This window comes from Bombyx mandarina, chromosome 11 (genome assembly GCF_030267445.1).
Source record: "Bombyx mandarina strain Sakado chromosome 11, ASM3026744v2".
NCBI classification, from domain to species: Eukaryota; Metazoa; Arthropoda; class Insecta; order Lepidoptera; family Bombycidae; genus Bombyx; species Bombyx mandarina.
In genome coordinates, this window is record NC_143218.1 from 9997633 (window position 1) to 10014502 (window position 16870).

At 36.0% G+C, this 16870-nt stretch overlaps 3 protein-coding genes across 6 annotated transcripts; 1 reads left to right on the forward strand and 2 right to left on the reverse strand.

Moving 5' to 3' along the window:
- Window positions 1-1413: 1413 nt before the first annotated feature.
- Window positions 1414-3756, reverse strand: LOC114249289 (uncharacterized). 3 transcript variants are annotated; one of them, XM_089730925.1, is made up of 2 exons: window positions 3052-3756; window positions 1414-2290 (listed from the first exon to the last, which is right to left on the reverse strand). In XM_089730925.1, exon 2 carries the CDS (start codon window positions 2277-2279, stop codon window positions 1734-1736), a length of 546 nt encoding a protein of 181 aa, XP_089587051.1. In that variant the 5' UTR covers window positions 2280-2290; window positions 3052-3756; the 3' UTR covers window positions 1414-1733. The 3 variants fall into 3 exon arrangements, with proteins under 3 accessions (XP_089587051.1, XP_089587050.1, XP_028038597.2); XM_089730924.1 differs by having other exon boundaries at window positions 2872-3756; XM_028182796.2 differs by having other exon boundaries at window positions 2360-3756.
- A 187-nt stretch (window positions 3757-3943) lies between these two features.
- LOC114249258 (arylalkylamine N-acetyltransferase 1) lies at window positions 3944-7959 on the forward strand. Its single transcript, XM_028182755.2, has 6 exons — window positions 3944-4079; window positions 4650-4815; window positions 5793-5905; window positions 5968-6060; window positions 6141-6271; window positions 7257-7959. The coding sequence occupies exons 1-6, from the start codon at window positions 3969-3971 to the stop codon at window positions 7459-7461; spliced, it is 819 nt and encodes a 272-aa protein (XP_028038556.2). The 5' UTR covers window positions 3944-3968; the 3' UTR covers window positions 7462-7959.
- A 1342-nt stretch (window positions 7960-9301) lies between these two features.
- Ppt1 (Palmitoyl-protein thioesterase 1) lies at window positions 9302-14183 on the reverse strand. 2 transcript variants are annotated; one of them, XM_028182788.2, is made up of 5 exons: window positions 13929-14181; window positions 13465-13702; window positions 12283-12447; window positions 10493-10769; window positions 9302-9529 (listed from the first exon to the last, which is right to left on the reverse strand). In XM_028182788.2, the coding sequence occupies exons 1-5, from the start codon at window positions 14008-14010 to the stop codon at window positions 9401-9403; spliced, it is 891 nt and encodes a 296-aa protein (XP_028038589.2). In that variant the 5' UTR covers window positions 14011-14181; the 3' UTR covers window positions 9302-9400. The 2 variants fall into 2 exon arrangements, with proteins under 2 accessions (XP_028038589.2, XP_089587048.1); XM_089730922.1 differs by lacking the exon at window positions 9302-9529 and adding an exon at window positions 9582-10382 and having other exon boundaries at window positions 13929-14183.
- Window positions 14184-16870: the final 2687 nt, after the last annotated feature.

A 16870-nucleotide genomic window follows, 5' to 3' on the forward strand; every position in this document is an offset into this window, starting at 1 on the left:
CTCGGCTGAACGTAAAATGTGACGTCATTCGGGGGTAGAATCGACGAGCTCCTCGATAAATAATGACGATATTTTTATGCCGATTTCGGCTACGGTAATGATGGATTCATTGTCAGTAAAAATGAATAATATTATGGACAATAGCAATCAATATACTAAATACAAGAACATGAAATTTTTTGTTCTTAAAGCTGTATCAAAGGTTTTTTTAGGATGTTTAAAATTTGGTGTTAATTCACCAAATTTTAAAACTTTAAATAAATACTTTTTAAAACAAATACTTTTTAATTTAAAAAATGCATTGTCTAGCTCGCTGTTACTTTTTACCTATCGCTCCTATTTTACAGTTAAATCTGATGTCATTCGTTAAAAATTATGTCGTACACACGGATTCACTCGCGTTCATGAGAAAAACATTTAACTTTCGAGAATACTTTTTATACTTTTTTGTAGATGAAAGGTGTCTTGTGTCTTTTTGATGTGACCTGAGAACGGGCAAAACAAAATTCATGATGATTAGGTAAATAGTTAAGACGTAAAAACGTAACAAAGAAACATGTTTTCACTTTCACATTTGTGATTATTGTCATGAAATTGTATTCATTTTATGAAAAGCCTAATAATAGTACCTACAAATTTTTCAATAATAAGATTTAGGTACCTACGAATATTTGTGGAAGCTCTCAAACTTTTAAGAATTGTTTCTTTGCTTCGGAAATTCTACTTCTTAAACTGTTTATATAAGTTGCATCATTTTTAAATCTAGTTTAATCTCTAGTAAAAGAGATTCTTCCAACCCTGACGTCATCGCCGAGGCGTGACGTCATCAACTAATGCACTACCGCCGACCTCATCAGTTGCAGGTGTTCCCGCACACAAATAATTACCGCCTGGAAAAGATGGGATGCGCCTTCTTGTTTAAGATTTACACAACGCGGGAAACATGTGTATCCATTGTCTACTGAATATACATACAAGGTTTTGTACTGCAGGTAGAATGAGATTGTTGTTTCGTAACATAAGAGTAAATTCTTAGGTTGTACACTTCAATCAACAATTGTTGATCGAAGGTTGTACATACATAAATTATTTGTTCAAAAAGCAAATAAGTAGATATTTTTCATGATAAGGAAAGTGGAGCTTTCTCAAAAATAGCGATTGAATTATAATTTGAATTGGATTGAGATCCGATCCACTTAACAAATTTTTAAGTTTCACGATATTAAGTTTTTAACTACTTATTATTGACGTCCGGTATATTAACAGTATGAAACAAAGTAAGTGGGAAACTTATAACAGAATAAAGACAAAGCTAACTCGTTTTATTCATTCTTATAAATTCTTAGATTACAATCTTTCGTCAAAAGAAAACGCCTACAATTAGAAAGAAAATATTGTAGAGAGAGAGAGAAAGAGAGAGACAGGGAATACTTTATTGCACATCATAACATATTTAACATTGAACAACATTAACACTGTAACATAACATTAATAATAAGCGTTCTAATAAGAAATATCTAAATGGTTTTTATGTAGAGAAATTCTGAAAAAGAAAGCAGGTACTTATATCATCATTGACAATATTCAGAGTGATCTATCAGAGTACACTAACCTTTACAGTAAAGTGAGTTATACAATAAATTTATACCCACAATATACATAGTACAGATTGTAAGTGAATTAAAAGCATAAATAAGTATTTTTTTTAATTGCCGATGCGCTGTGCTCGTCAATTAGATAAGCAATACTCTCCTCAGTTTCGTGTTGGTTGAATTCATGTATTTAACATGAATGTCGATAAGCTGCCTCACTAAATTATTTGTGTCAACATTCGTATGAACAATTAGTTCGAATATTTTCATTTGCTCCAACGCCTTCCATTCATCTCGGTGCTTGACCGCGACATTAAATAACTCGTTTAGCACATCCCTAGTTTTCTTTACCATGCTCAGTACAAAACCGATTCTGTAGGGCGGTTCATCCTTGAAGTGTTCTTTCATGTTCTGAACAGATTTAATTTTCCTCTCAGTGTCGTGTAGCGTTTGTTGTACAAGAGTTGATATTTTCTCTTTTAAGTTGACGTCTTTGTCGTCCTCGTCCGGGCTACTCCGTAGGCTTAATTTGGTGTTTAATGTTTGTGTGGCTAAGAGATATCGGCGCTGGGCTCGCTTCGTTTGAGCCTCTTCTGAAATTCGATTTCGTTGCGTATCCTGCCGTGTGTATTCAGGTTCGAGGTCTGACAGGTCTATGAAATCGATTCCCGTGATCCAGTTGAGCATATATCCCACACCTGGAGAAAAAATGGAAATTAAATATTTGCTTCTTTTTATATAGATGTTATTACTAACTGACAGCCCACCTAGTGTTATTTCTTTACCGAAGCATATCATCATCATCATCATCAGCAAAAAGAGATCTTGACCATAGGTCTCCAAGATTGGGCAAAATGATCAGTCCTGTACTGTCTGTATTCAGCTTTAACTAGATTACGTTTACTTAGATTACGCTGATTAGAAATTTTTAGCCAAGCGGTAGTTTACTTTACGAGCAATATGGCCGGCGCATTGCCAATCCACTCTTGCAATCCTTTGCGAAATACCACCTTTCAAGGTTCTTCTGCGAATGCTCTTACTTCTATTTCGATTCATGGGCATAGCTTTCTTCCTTGCTCTTAGAGTGACTTTGAATCATTTGATAAGGTTCATTATGAGTGATAGCAATTTAATGCCGTATGTCATCACTGGCAACAGGAACTGGTCGAAAATGTTGGTCTTTCTGCTGTGCTGATGCTTTGTTCGCGCCCACTAGGGCACCAAGAAAACATTTTTAAATCTAAGATGAAAATAGCTTTGGATAAAAATTGTTACTCACATAACAAAACGTGTACCAGTATCTTCATATTATCATTCTAAAATTCGTAATTACAAAAATTCAATTAAATTTTAAATTGGTCACGCTCATTTAGTGTATGTGGGATCTTTATGTGTTTCAATCAGCACTTGTGAATAAGTAGGTACATAATCAAGTTTTTTTTTTATTCAGTACGTTTACCGAATCAATTGGTTATGCAGAACCCATCCATCAGCCCGCTAAGTTTCCCGTCGGATCTTCTCAACGGTTCCGATCCTTCCGTTCTCTTGCGATCCAGTAGTAGATTCATTCGCGAAGCAGCTGCTTTTGTATTGTTAGAGGGATCTTCGGAAGTGCTCGGGCAGCTGTTAGCAAATCCCACCCCTCTTGGCTGAGCCTTTGTTCGCCCACCTGTCCTGCTGAAATTGGAAAGGCCTTCGAACCATTAGTAATCCTTCCTACATCACAAAAAATGGTTACATAGACGTTCATAGACAGTCTCGTGTTGTGTTCCACCCTTCAAACCGATATAGATTGTTTTTTCGCGTCGGACATAGACAGCAAATGTAATGAAAGCATTCAGAATTAATTTTGAGAAAATTATGAGCAAAACCCATTTTTGGTAGAACTACATTTAGATTTAATGTATATGGCAATATTTATTGTATATTTTGTTTGTAGTTCGAAATAAGATATTAAATTATCAACAAAAAATTAATTGAAAATTTTAAGTTCTATTTATACAATGAGCAAAATTGTAATATGTGTTCGGCTCAGAAAACATCAAATAGACTCAGCTGGAGATTTACTTTAAAATAATGAATACGACCTGATAAAATATCAATTGCAATGCTGCATTAAAATAGCACTTTTAGTTATTTCTATTTTTACATGCATTTATATTGTAATTTATTCACGACTCTATTTAAAGGAAATGTTGGACCAAATTTTGAAAGAGCAATAGTGTTTTTTATTTACATCCCCAATTTTTCTTTATTTTACTTAGCTGAAAATAAATAACTGTCAAATATTAAAAAAGAAAACTAAGCGACAGAGAAGTATGTCACACGTCAACCTAGAAAACAAAATTTGCATTTAACGTTTGAAAAATTTTAGTTATGTTTTCGCTAAGAACAAAGTGCTTACGGTATCTAACCAAGAAAACATATTTTTACTCACAAATAAGGAAATGCGTATTTGGAATCAAAGATTTGATTCACCAAGACAAAGTTGGTATTGTTTAACGAATTGCTTTTATTGTTGATAATTTATTCAATACCGAGTACTTCATTGTTTACCAAATATTTTTTCCTTTGTCGTATCACTCTTATCTACTCTCAAGGTCCATAGAGCGCCTTGTCGTTCAGGGCAAAGTAGAAGGCACTAGACCGCGTGGAAGGTTGCCCATGCAATGGACCACCGACCACGTCATGTGGTGGTAGGACCTCTTGTGAGTCCGCACCAGTAGGCACCACCATACCACTACCCCGCCTATTTCTACCGTGAAGCAGCAATGCGTTTCGGTTTGAAGGGTGGGGCAGCCGTTGTAACTATACTGAGACCTTACAACTTATATCTCAAGGTGGGTGGCGCATTTACGTTGTAGATGTCTATGGGCTTCGGCGACCACTTAACATCAGGTGGGCTGTGAGCCCGTCCACCCATCGTAGCAACAAAATAATAAAAAAATCGGCAGTTGTTTGCATAAGTGTACCAGGCTCATCACAAACCGGGTGAAGTGGCGATTGCATAACATCTGCCCACAGCAATGATACTAAATGAAGACCAAATATTTGCAGCCAGAAAATTTTTCCGTTTGCCAAGTAACATCTGAAGACCATGAGGCGGCAGTTGACGCGATCAAACGGCATTTCTTGAGCGAGCACGTGCTGGTGATTTCAAGAAATATGAACGTGAACAACGATCGTGCCCTTGACGAATATTTAATCGGTTTATTGAAGCAGGGTTAGAATTTCATACAGTTTTATACAAATAGTAATCCGAATTCATAAATACGTTTCGTTTGTATTTAGATCCCTGTGCTTATTAAATAGCATTTATACTTTCTGGCCGAATTTTCGCGCGCGTGGACTTTATAACGCTTGGCCGGAAAGCCGAGCCCAGCGGTGAAGCAAAAGTTAACCTATATTATTTCCCAGTTTGAGGCTAATCAAATTGAATGTCACACATTAACGTAATGTTATGCGGTTACCAGAATTCAGACATAAATTCGGAGGAATTTAATCTAAATCTGACCGGCCGTAAATTAGAAGAAATACATATATAAAGCTTCGTATACACAAGCTGTCATCCTATCAATCGATCTTTGTACTAATATGAATGGGGAGCTGTGCCAACCCTAGTACTAATCAGCCTATTTCTGTCGCGAAGAAATAATGTGTTTTGATTAGAAAGATAAAACAGCCTTCTTTATGAATTTGAAGGTCAGGTTCTAATGTACCTACGTGGTAATTCGGCAATCTTCCTTGTGGTGCATTATTAATTCGTCGTTAACTCCTTGTCCACCTGGAGTTAAGTCAGATCCTATATATTTTTCGACGTGAATGCTACTAGATGCGCTAACCCACCATGAATTATGAGGTCGATTAGGTATATCACAAAAAAGTTTTTTTATTGCTTAGATGGGTGGACGAGCTCACAGCCCACCTGGTGTTAAGTGGTTACTGGAGCCCATAAATGCGCCACCCACCTTGAGATATAAGTTCTAAGGTCTGAAGTATAGTTACAACGGCTGCCCCATCCTTCAAGCCGAAACGTATTACTGCTTCGCGGCAGAAATAGGCAGGGCGGTGGTACCTACCCGCGCGGACTCACAAGAGGTCCCACCACCAGTAAAAATAGTCCTCTGCAATAACATTATTCGTATTTCCGGGATCACAGCGCTCCCTAACACCAGTCTAGTCAGTCTACTATTGTTGCAGGGAACACATTATTCGCAAAGGATGATAATGGCTCGATTGCAGGGGTCTGCGTGAATTTTGCAAGCAGTCCCGTAGATCCGAAGAATTTAAGACATTACGCATTTTATCGCCAGGCACGTATTTTTTGAATTTTCCATTGGTAAATTCAGTGACAATAGTTATATTAATTTTTTAGGATCCAAACACGAAAGATTTCTTGTACTTCATTGCAAAACTACAAGAAACGCCAAACTTGTGGGATATATTTAAACAGCAAAAAGTGTTCGAGGTAAAAAAAAACATATAGTTATCCTCAAATGACTTAAAATACAAATATTGTAGCTGTCCGGGTAATTTAATTATTTTCAGATTAAAATGTTGACAGTTATCCCAGAATATAGAAGACAAGGGTTAGCCGTGATGCTAGCAGAAAAATCTAAAGAATTAGCTCACGATCAAGGATACAATATAGTTCGAATGGATTGCATCAACCCATACGAGTAAGCAAGATTCCGATCCCGTAGTAGATTCATTCGCGAAGCAGCTTCTCTTGAGTTGTTAGGTCTCCTTCGGAGGCGCTCGAGCAGCTGTTAGCAAATCCCACCCCTCCTGGCTGAGCTTTTATTCGCCCACCGGTCCTGGTGAAACTGAAAACGCCTCCGGGCCACCAGTAATCCTTCAAACATAAAAAAACCGAGTTTGCAGCGAATCCTATGCTAATGTAAAATTGTTGTGAAAGAAATGGACGACTTTTGTTACCGTAATTTCGAATCCTCCGGATCCACTATTGGTTCTTTTAGGCATTCAAGTACCGTCGACCGTTCTCATCAAGCCCGTCGAATGTGACGAGCTCCGGTGGTAGATTCTGCGAAGCACGGCTCTTGCTAGAGTTCGTGTTAGCATCGTCGTCAGGTTTGAGCCCCGTGAGCTCACCTACTAGCCCCGGTTACGCTGGAATAGCCGCTCCAGGCTACCAGCTTAGGTAGGAAAAAAAAAAGTAACGAGCTCGGCGAGTAAATTAACCCACAGACACAGCCCACTGAGTTTCTCGCCGGATCTTCTCAATGGGTCGCGATTCCGATCCGAGGTAGTTTCAGCGAAGCACCGGGCATGGTAGAGCTAGTGTTAGCAAATTCGCCAAGCTGAGCCCCGTGAGCTCGCCTACACGCTCGGTGAAGCTGATATAACTCCTTTGGATTACCAGTATAGATAGAGAAAAAAGTTTTGTTAGAGTTTCGCAAACCCGGCCCGATTTGCTGGTCGATCTTCGGTTTGACTTTGATCCGAATGCTACCAAATTTCACGGGATCACCCGCTAGGCCAATGCGAAGCTTTCTTGAAAATGGCATCGAAATCGGTTTAGCCACCTCGGGAGTCTATAAGGAAATCACAATATTCTATCGGCTAAGATTGACAACAACAAACCCTATTGTAAATGCTTAGTTGTATGATATAATTTGGTTCGGATTATTTTAAAAATTCCAGTTACAAAATAGCTGAAAGGTGCATGCTGCAGTTCATGGTGAAGTTTCCCCTTCACAAATTACGTGGAGCCAACGCTCCGTTCATCAAGAGATCATCGGAACACAACCGCTACGTAAGGGTGTACACCAGCGTGGGCACAAACGCCGACGTCGACAGAGACACGTTCAAACAGAAACAGATAGATCTTGAAAACCTTATTGAGTGATATTTACTTTTGCTGTGCCGTTTTTTGTCATTTAAAATGCAATATAACAGTTTCAACTTTTTATAGGTTATTACCAACCTTATTTTTATTGCTTAAACTAGCGACGCGCCCTCGCTTCGCTTCGGTAATATTAAATTTTATTATTGAGTCCCGCGATGTTACCCGCGGTTATTGTCGTACTACGGGTAACGCTGCGGCGCGAAGCTAGTCTAAAAAGTAGCCTAAGTTACTCCTTATATCATCAGCTACCTATCAGTGAAAGTCTCGTCAAAATCGGTCCAGCCGTTCCAGAGATTAGCCGGACCAACCGACAGACAGACAAAAATTGTAAAAAATGTTATTTTGGTGTATGAACCGTATATAATATTCCTATGCATGTAGTAAAAAGCGGTTATTTCAATATTACAAACAGACACTCCAATTTTATTTATATGTATGCTCACGGCCCAGCTGATGTTAAGTTAACAGAGCCCATAGACATTTACAACATAAAGGCCGCCACCCATCATAAGACAAGAGTTTTAAGGTATTAGTTTTAACAGTACAATTTTCATAAATCTTTACCATTCATTCATTTCTTGACCTTTTATGTTAATGGTTATAAATAAGTCGTTTGAGGTTTGAGTTATTACTTATTATATTTAAATAGTATCTAATGTAACTTAATTGGATCTTTTGCTTGAGACATTATGAATTGGAACAACACTAACACATTAACCACAATTTATTGATCATTAAATTAGAAGGCAACATCTAACAGATATAACATATTAATGTTACATTGATGTTTTTAAGTAGAAGCCTATTGAACAAATAGCATAGCGAAGATTATTTACTTTGCGTCACGTGAAAACTTTTTTTACGTATGTACATATTTACATACAAAAAATCCGCGGTGGTTTGGGTGGAAATCACCTTTTTATTTATTGCATAGATGGGTGGACGAGGTCACAGCCCACCTGGTGTTAAGTGGTCATCGGATCCCATAGACATCTACAACGTAAATACCGCCTTACCTTACGTAAATACCGGTACCTTGAGATATGAGTTCTAAGGTCTCAGTATAGTTCCAACGGCTGCCCCACCCTTCAAACCGAAGAGCATTACTCCTTCATTTCAGAAATAGGCAGTGTATAATCTATTGACGCAGCTATACAGCTATTTGGTGGGCTGATATATGCAGTAGGGCTGACAATTGCTGGGGTAGATGGGTTGTCGAATGGAGACCGCTCAGTGGTAAACGTTACGTGGAACGCCCTCTGGTTAGGTAACGCGATAACCTTCGAAGGGTAGCCGGCAAGAGATGGATGGGGAGAACCGAAGACCGAGCTCAGTGGTGTCAATTAGGAGAAGTTTATGTCCAGCAGTGGGAGGCTGTGGGCTGATGATGCTGATGACGTGTAAAACTGATTTGTGAGGAAAATGTCCATGTTTTTTGTCATGTTTAAAACGAATTCCAAAAGTGATGTAAAAACATTATAATAACTAGCGACCCGCCCTCGCTTCGCTTCGGAAACATTAAAACACACATGAAACCAAAAAAATTAAATAATTTATTTTTTTTAAAAAGTAGCCTATGTTCATCAGGGACAATGTCGGCTTCTAATGGAAAAAGAATTTTTCAAATCGGTCCAGTAGTTTCGGAGCCTATTCGAAACAAACAAACAAACAAATCTTTCCTCTTTATAATATTATATAGTATAGATATACACTCCTTAAATCTTGTCCGCTACAGATAATGACATTACTACAATGATCTTCAGTGAGATTCTCCAAATGTTTCAATGGACAAAGCCATCGCGTGGATAAACATAGTGTATAATAAAAGTTTTAACACCAATAAAATTTATTCCTTTATTCATCAGGTTCTTAACAAGATAAGCAGAGTATTTAATTGAGGGCGCGTCATCGCGTGAACTCTTAGAGCATAAATAAAAAATTAACTAGAAAGATAAGGTTTAATTATGTTTTTGATCATCCATTCTTCTGTGAAACGTAGATGGTCGCCGGGCGTTGATAAGAAAATTAATTTTCCCGCTTTATCCATTTTCTTGAGGCCGAGTCGATCCTGTCGTGACATATAATGAATTGTATTTTCTTTTAAAAAAACATCTTGGTAGTTTCTAAATTTTTTTATTCAACTATTTTTTAACGAGTATTATTTTATGGATATGATTGAGTCCACGGCCCATTGTGTTTCAAATATATTCCTGGGAGCCCAAACGTACCCTTGTAGATTCCGTTTGGGCCTCCTCCCTTTGCAACATGAGAAAGGACTTAATCGAATTTTATTAATGGCTGTCGTGATCTTCATTACAAATCTCCATCTAAGCTGTCAGGACTATTTATGTATTTGATATCTAGTAATTATTTATATATAATCATAGAAGAATCACAAACGGTTCCCTGACCCCAAGCTAAGATTCTTTATATTACAGAGAGTGATATGTATGCCTCAAACCAAGATTCTCTATATTACGGGTACCAGAGAGTGATATATATTTATATATTAAAAACATCGGCAAACAGTCGAGTCATATTATGTATAAATTATAAATATTATGCTTAATGAACACTTTTGATAACCTTTCAGCTTCGGGCGGATTTAAATGTCCAACACATACGTGAATTATATGAATTTGGTTTTTTAGTGTCTTTAAAACTGACCTGATATTGATATACAAAGTTCGTATTGAGGAATGAATCTCTATCCATTTTGTAATTGAAATTAAAAAATTATAGTTATATTAGAATAATTGCCATAATTGTACCAATGATTGGCGGCAGAAATAGGATCTATGTTAGCAGACCATAGAGAATTCTATGAGCCTCCAGAAACTAAGCAATCTCTATGATTTTATTATACGATGTTGTTCTTGTATTTTTTTTAACGGGTTTTATAACAGTTTTATCTGACGTCTCTGAAAATACAAACAATAATATATATTTTAATTTTAACATAAACATATCTACGCTTTTCGCAGCCGAATTCGAGAATGGGGGTAATCAAAGAAAATTAAACTATACAAACCTGCAAATAAATCTTAGATTCCCTTAACGATACCAATTTCTCGGCCTGTCCCGGAGCGTAAAAACCGAACCATTCCGTCTCCTTCGGCTGCACTATGCTATCATTATCGAACATCACCAGCACGAATCTTTCTAGATTATTCAAGTTCTGTATATACGTCTTGTTGACGGTCCTCACGTTGTTGATGTCCGCTAGAAATACGCTGTTTGCCTCATATGTCCGCTCGTCTAAAGGATCGTGCCAATATGTCGCTTGAACCAGTGAATTTTGTACCCAGCTAAAATGTCATAAGAGAGTCCTTATTTGACAGATCATAACACAAGTATATACCAAAGAGGTTAGCCTAACTGATTAGACTGAAATCGATTTTTATCGATTACTAGCTGACCCGGCAGACTTCGTAGTGCCTCAACCGATAAATAAAAGACCTAAACTTTTGTATAAAATAAACTTAAAACAAACAAAAGGAATCCGTCCGACGGGGGATACATCAAAGGAAAAACAATATTGCTATTTTTATTTAATTCCGAGAATTTTCATATTTATCTACCTTTAAAAACTTCTCTGGACTTCCACAAATAATTCAAGACCAAAATTAGCCAAATCGGTTCTCGAGCCGTTCTCGAGTTTTAGCGAGACTAACGAACAGCAATTCATTTTTATATATATAGATGGGATACCAGTAGATTCGAGCTTAATCGTCGTAATCATTATTCCCATCGCAGTTGCTTTTTTTAACGTAGGAGACCAAGTTTCGTACAAACGTTTCTTAAGTGACTTCGATTTTATCTTATAAAGGATTTTTTGGAGACTCTTTCTCGGACGCTTTTTCATATGCAAAGTACCTAAATACGTTTTTTAAGTGTCTTAGACATATTTAGAGCTGTTGTTTGCACACACACAGTCATAAAATTAGAATTCATGACATACGATGACATGTTTAGTTTTGATGTGCGTTTGCCAACTTATAAATAGCCCTATTGTTTGTATTGTCTTGTTGTTATTCTATGGGTGAGGATAGGTATAAGGAAAGGACACTTTAAAATTTACAATAAGATTTACTTTGTCTCGTTGTCTTTTCAAAGAACGACAAATATATATTATAATGTATTACAATGACTGCTGTTGACATATTTTGTAAAAAATATATTTTATTTACTCTTAATTGGACATAACAGAGGTATCGGTCCCGCCTATTTCTGCGAAGCAGTCTTGTGTTCCGAAGAGGAATGACAATCGCTCTAATACAATTAATGCCGAACCTCATTTCTCAAGGTGGGTTAAGGCACTCAAACTGCGATGTCCATAGAGCTGGAAACTCTCCTCAAACCTCATTTAAAGCGCAACATGTCATAAAGCCCTAGAAACACCGCAGAAGGGAGGGGAGGGAATCCAAATGGTACGTGACAAAAATATCTCTGGAAACACACGAATAGACGCAGGGGTTCCAGATAGTATGGATTAACTCTGCTGCGACGTCGGACGGTGTGATGATAAGAAGATCATCTCAAACAATTTCTCAGAGATTTTCTCTTTAGTATTTCATTCGATTATTGCTGTGACTATCACTTATTGTATGAAAAACGTAAATTACTTAAATCTTGTCGCAGGCAACCTGTCATACCATGATCGAACTTTATGAATAGCACAAGTGCTATTCCGATTTTAAAGCTTTTAAATTGTAAAGTTTCATCAAAATCCAGTCCATTAGTTTTTGCTTGAAAGAATAAAAAAAATCAATTCAATCCCACAAGCTTTCCCATTTCGATCCGATTGAATCCGATTCAAACCTGTTATATGCAGCGTAATTGAGTAGCTTCCTCACATCATCACATGTTTCGTGTCTCAAGGCACCACAATGAGGTATGCCATAGATGCCTTGGTGCTGACCTCCGAGAGACACCATGTTTTTAATTTGTGGTAGTTTATGACCACATCTTTGTACTACAGCTCGACTAAAAACAAAAACATTTCGAATTTATTAGTTACTGAACAGTTTTCAGTTGTACTAGAGCTTTCAATGCTTTTCTGTTTTAAGTAAGGCTTTGGTAAAATCATTGTAAATTTAAATTTTATTTGTAAGAGTTCACAGAGGTGCGTATATATGTAATTTTATGAGCTGATGATAATGTTTATTTTATGAGCTATTGATAGTTGTTTGGTTGACAAATATAAAATATAGAAGACAAATAGTCTTGTTCATATATATATTGTATGTTAATACATCTGTACGTATAACAACTAAATCAATCATAATCTGTTTGCATGATTGTCTGCACAATGGAACAATCATTTTTATCCTATATAACAAAATGAAATCAGTTAACAAGTAGATGTATACATAGACAAGTGGTTAATTACATATGAACAAAAGAGGCCATGTTATTTGGGATGTTAGAAATATATTTGTTAGCAATATTTATTGTTCAGGTTCTGGGAATGACTTGTTACTGTCGAGTATGTGTGTTGCCGGTACCCGTCACACAGAAACACCTATATTGGGTTTGGGGAATATTAATTTCATAATCAATGCATAAATAAGTGCAGAAACATGACATAGTATCAGCTTTCTCTTCCGGTTTATTGATTAATTTTCAGATTGCAGATATACCTCTTATTCACCTTGTTTACAAATTGTTTTCAACTTTCACTTTTTTTTTCCTACCTAAGCCGATAGCCTTGAGAGGCTATTTCAGTGGAACCTTAACTAGTAGGTGAGCTCATGGAGCTCAAACCTGACGACGTTGCTAACACTGGCCCTAGCAAGAGCAGTCCTTTGCAAAATCTACCACCGGATCGGAAACGCGACCCACTGAGAAGATCCGGCGAAAAACTCAGCGGGCTGTGTCTGAGGGGCTTTCACTACTGACTACAGTACACATCAGGAACTCATTAAATGTGAAAAACATAGTATGAACCAGTTAAATAATGATGTTGTTAAATATTTGTATATTTTTTTATGTATCACTCACATAAACTGACATCCCTGTGAGAAACCCATGACATTGAATCCGTTTGATAGTTTTGGATCGGCCGCTAACTTCTCACATACATATTCAACTTGGAGATTCGGGTTCATGAAATATCCATTTTCAAAATCTTCAACAGTATTATTGCCAATTTGGAGAGACAGAACATAAACACCAGGTATGTTCTTCTCTAGGAATATTTTGAAGGAACCAAGACTAAAGGACATGCAGCATGTGTCACCTAAACAGATAATTAAAGAAATACATTATATTTTTCTTTTTTTTCTTTTTCTCAAACTTATTCTTATTAACAAGCAAAATAAGAGGTTCATTATAAAACTTTGAACTCGTTAACCTACTTTCGTTGTTACCCTAAACATACTTGGCATTACTACTTGATTCTTAAATTTTTCCAATGTTATATCATATTATATTTTAATTGAATTTAAAACGTTTTTAATACATACCCATGCCGTGCCACAAGACGATGGGTGTAGGCGTTGCGCTTATTAATTTTATTAATAACAATGGAATTAACCACAACCTCATTTTGTTTCGTTTTTGTAATTTATGTGTTAAATTGTACACTGGTGTAACTGGTTTAAGGAGAACACTATCGCAGTCGGTGAAGAAAAGGAACGTCTAATCTGATTTGACATTTGACCAGCAGTTATTTATAAACTTTGTTCTGTCGATAAGCTTGGAAGTTGTAAACAAACAAAAATAAACTTTAAATCAAATACAGCTGTCAACTGTCAAAATTTAACAGCAAGCTTTCACTGTCACCAATTCTAGTTCGTATGGGCTAGATTTCTTTTGCCTATACAGATAAATGAATTCAATCGAGATATATGGTGGTTTTGGCTTAACGATATTGAAAAATCTTAGCGATGCTATGTGAATTAATTTATTTTGCCAATTTAAATTTCTCTTTTTCGATTTAAAGGCATAATATGTGTTTTCTGTAATGTAATAAGAAAAAAAAACTAAATCCCTCGATCTCTTTTAAAATTAATATTAAAAATTTAACAGTAAACAGTATTAATAAACTCTACAATACTGAACTCCCCTTTTATTCAATAACAGACTTTACTCCATGACATTGAATGATACTAAAGAAAAATCCTTTAAAAACTAAAGAGTTTTAATTAATAAAGGTTTTCCTTTATATGTACATATATGAACACAATTCGAAATTTGATTTCGCTGTAACATTTTTTTATTTTTTATTGTTCAGATGGCTGGACGAGCTTACAGCCCACCCGGTGTTAAGTGGTTACTGGAGCCCATAGACATCTACAACGTAAATGCGCCACCCACCTTGAGATAAGTTCTAAAGTCTCAAGTATGGTTAAATGTCTTTTTTCAAACGAGGCTTGTGGAGAGTATAATATAATGGTAGGCAGTGGCTTGTCGCTGCCCACGGCATTACTGACGTCCGTGAGCAACGTTAACCACTCACCATCAGATTGGCCGTATGCTCGTCTGCAAACAGCTTACATTTTTTATTAGACAGATTTATTATTTCAATATTTTGTATTCTGTCAAATTGGTTAAAATCTGTCACATTTCGTAAAATCCCATTTAGCTTGTAAACCTGATGAAAGATCGAAAATAATTATTAGAATGACTAAAAAAGGTAGTTACAAAAACCTAGTCTTTTGGGAGGACATGAAGAGACGTGCCATGCTAATTGCTAATTTAGTGTAACTTAAGGTATTAACATGTAATAATGAAGCCTTTTAAACACGTAGTCTTTAAATAGGCGAAAGAAAATAAATATTGGGGAATGGACCAAAAAATCTATTTAAGCCTCATTAAACTTTCGGCATTTGAACGAGAGTTTATTTAATTTAATTGAATTTTAAATAATTATTTCTTGCCCTAGCACATATTATGTGGAGTCGGGAAACCTAGCATGTGCTCAGGTGCAGGGGTTTAGTATTATTAGTCCTATTAGTTCTATGATTTGCCCTTAATTATTTTAAACATTTTTATACTAAAATTTAGAATTCCGAAAACCAAAAGATAACAATATCATTTTATTTCGTAATTGTGTATTTTCATAATATTTTTTTTTACTGTCTGTTACTTCTTATCTCAAACATTTACTGAAAGGCTGCTTCTTTTGTTTTTTTTTCTTGAACTAAAAATATGACTTCAGCATTACAGTTTTTTTTGTTTTTGTTTATTGCCCTTGTAGGCAGACGAACATAGGGTCCACCTGATGATGAGTGTTTACCGTCACTCATGGGCTTCAGCAATGCTAGGGGCAGAGCCAGGCCGCTGCCTACCGCATTAAAACAATTGGCTGTATGGGACAAGTTACTTTTGCCTGTCCAAGTCAACAAATGACTGCTCTTTCTATAGTTTTTGCGGCTATAGGCTATATGTCTTTTGAGTCAGCTTTTGTCAGATAACCAACCTTTACTAAAAGAAACGTTCTCCATTAAATAGCGGGAATTTATTGTGACTTCAATGGATTTTTTAGAAGAACCCAAGAAGAATTATTCTCTGTTTTGTTCTAATTCTACTCTAATTTTTATGCTGTTTCACAAACTAAGCTGTCAATATACAATTTTTTAAAAGCTAAAATCTTAAAAGAAGTTAAATGTAATATTAATGTCGTACCTCAAAGTTGGTGGGTGCAGCTGCGTTTTTTCGGGTCGAATTCTCTATTGTTCGCGACAGAAATAGACAGTCTGATGGATTTGCACGTCCAGTGTCACTATTGTGAACGAAGTAAATTTTGTTTATTGCATTTCCCACGGAATAGATAAATAACCTTATTTATCTATTCCGTGGCATTTCCCTTCCCTTTAATTTTCCATCTAACTTTTGAAATTCTAAATCGTACTCAATTATCTCAGATGTACAGAAAAACATATGTACGGCCGCTGTGAGTGCTTAGGCACTCGGATTGCACCGGAAAAGATAGTTGCCCGCAACGAGATAATCGCAGAATTCAGCATCCCGCCTAAACGATTTTTCAATTTACTTACATTAGCAGCATGACGATGATGATTGATGGATGCGTGGATTTTCAAATAATTATAATAGCAATAAAACAATACATTAAATTAAAGTAAAACAATATAGTGTAGTGAAGTTTGATTTTAAGAGTAAATGTTATTTTGTGACAGTTAATAGCAATTGATTTTTTACATAAGAACTTCGTACTTATTAATATCATAATAGGCAAATAGGGTTTCAAAGCTACAAAGACACGTTTAAATAAAACTGAAATGTTAAAAATTAAAATGTTTTTTTTTGAAATGATGTGATCTACAATATTAAACGAAATTAATTTAAATTATTATATAACTATCGGTTCTTGATACGTGGGAAAATTTTCAAGTTAAGGTAAATTATTCTATCAAAAATTTCATCTTATCTAAAGATAAAGATA

Bases quoted from the DNA above. Each gene is read 5' to 3' on its own strand.
- LOC114249258 (XM_028182755.2), top strand. From the start codon at position 3,969: ATGTTTTCGCTAAGAACAAAGTGCTTACGGTATCTAACCAAGAAAACA. The intron at 4,080-4,649 runs GTTGGTATTGTT...AAATATTTGCAG, and splicing joins ATTTGATTCACCAAGACAAA to CCAGAAAATTTTTCCGTTTG. The intron at 6,272-7,256 runs GTAAGCAAGATT...TAAAAATTCCAG, and splicing joins GATTGCATCAACCCATACGA to TTACAAAATAGCTGAAAGGT.
- LOC114249289 (XM_028182796.2), bottom strand. From the start codon at position 2,402: ATGATGATGATGATGATATGCTTCGGTAAAGAAATAACACTAG. The intron at 2,291-2,359 runs GTGGGCTGTCAG...TTTTTTCTCCAG, and splicing joins CGGTAAAGAAATAACACTAG to GTGTGGGATATATGCTCAAC.
- Ppt1 (XM_028182788.2), bottom strand. From the start codon at position 14,010: ATGAGGTTGTGGTTAATTCCATTGTTATTAATAAAATTAATAAGCGCA. The intron at 12,448-13,464 runs GTGAGTGATACA...TTTTGTTTTTAG, and splicing joins TCACAGGGATGTCAGTTTAT to TCGAGCTGTAGTACAAAGAT. The intron at 10,770-12,282 runs GTTTGAATCGGA...ATGACATTTTAG, and splicing joins AATTACGCTGCATATAACAG to CTGGGTACAAAATTCACTGG.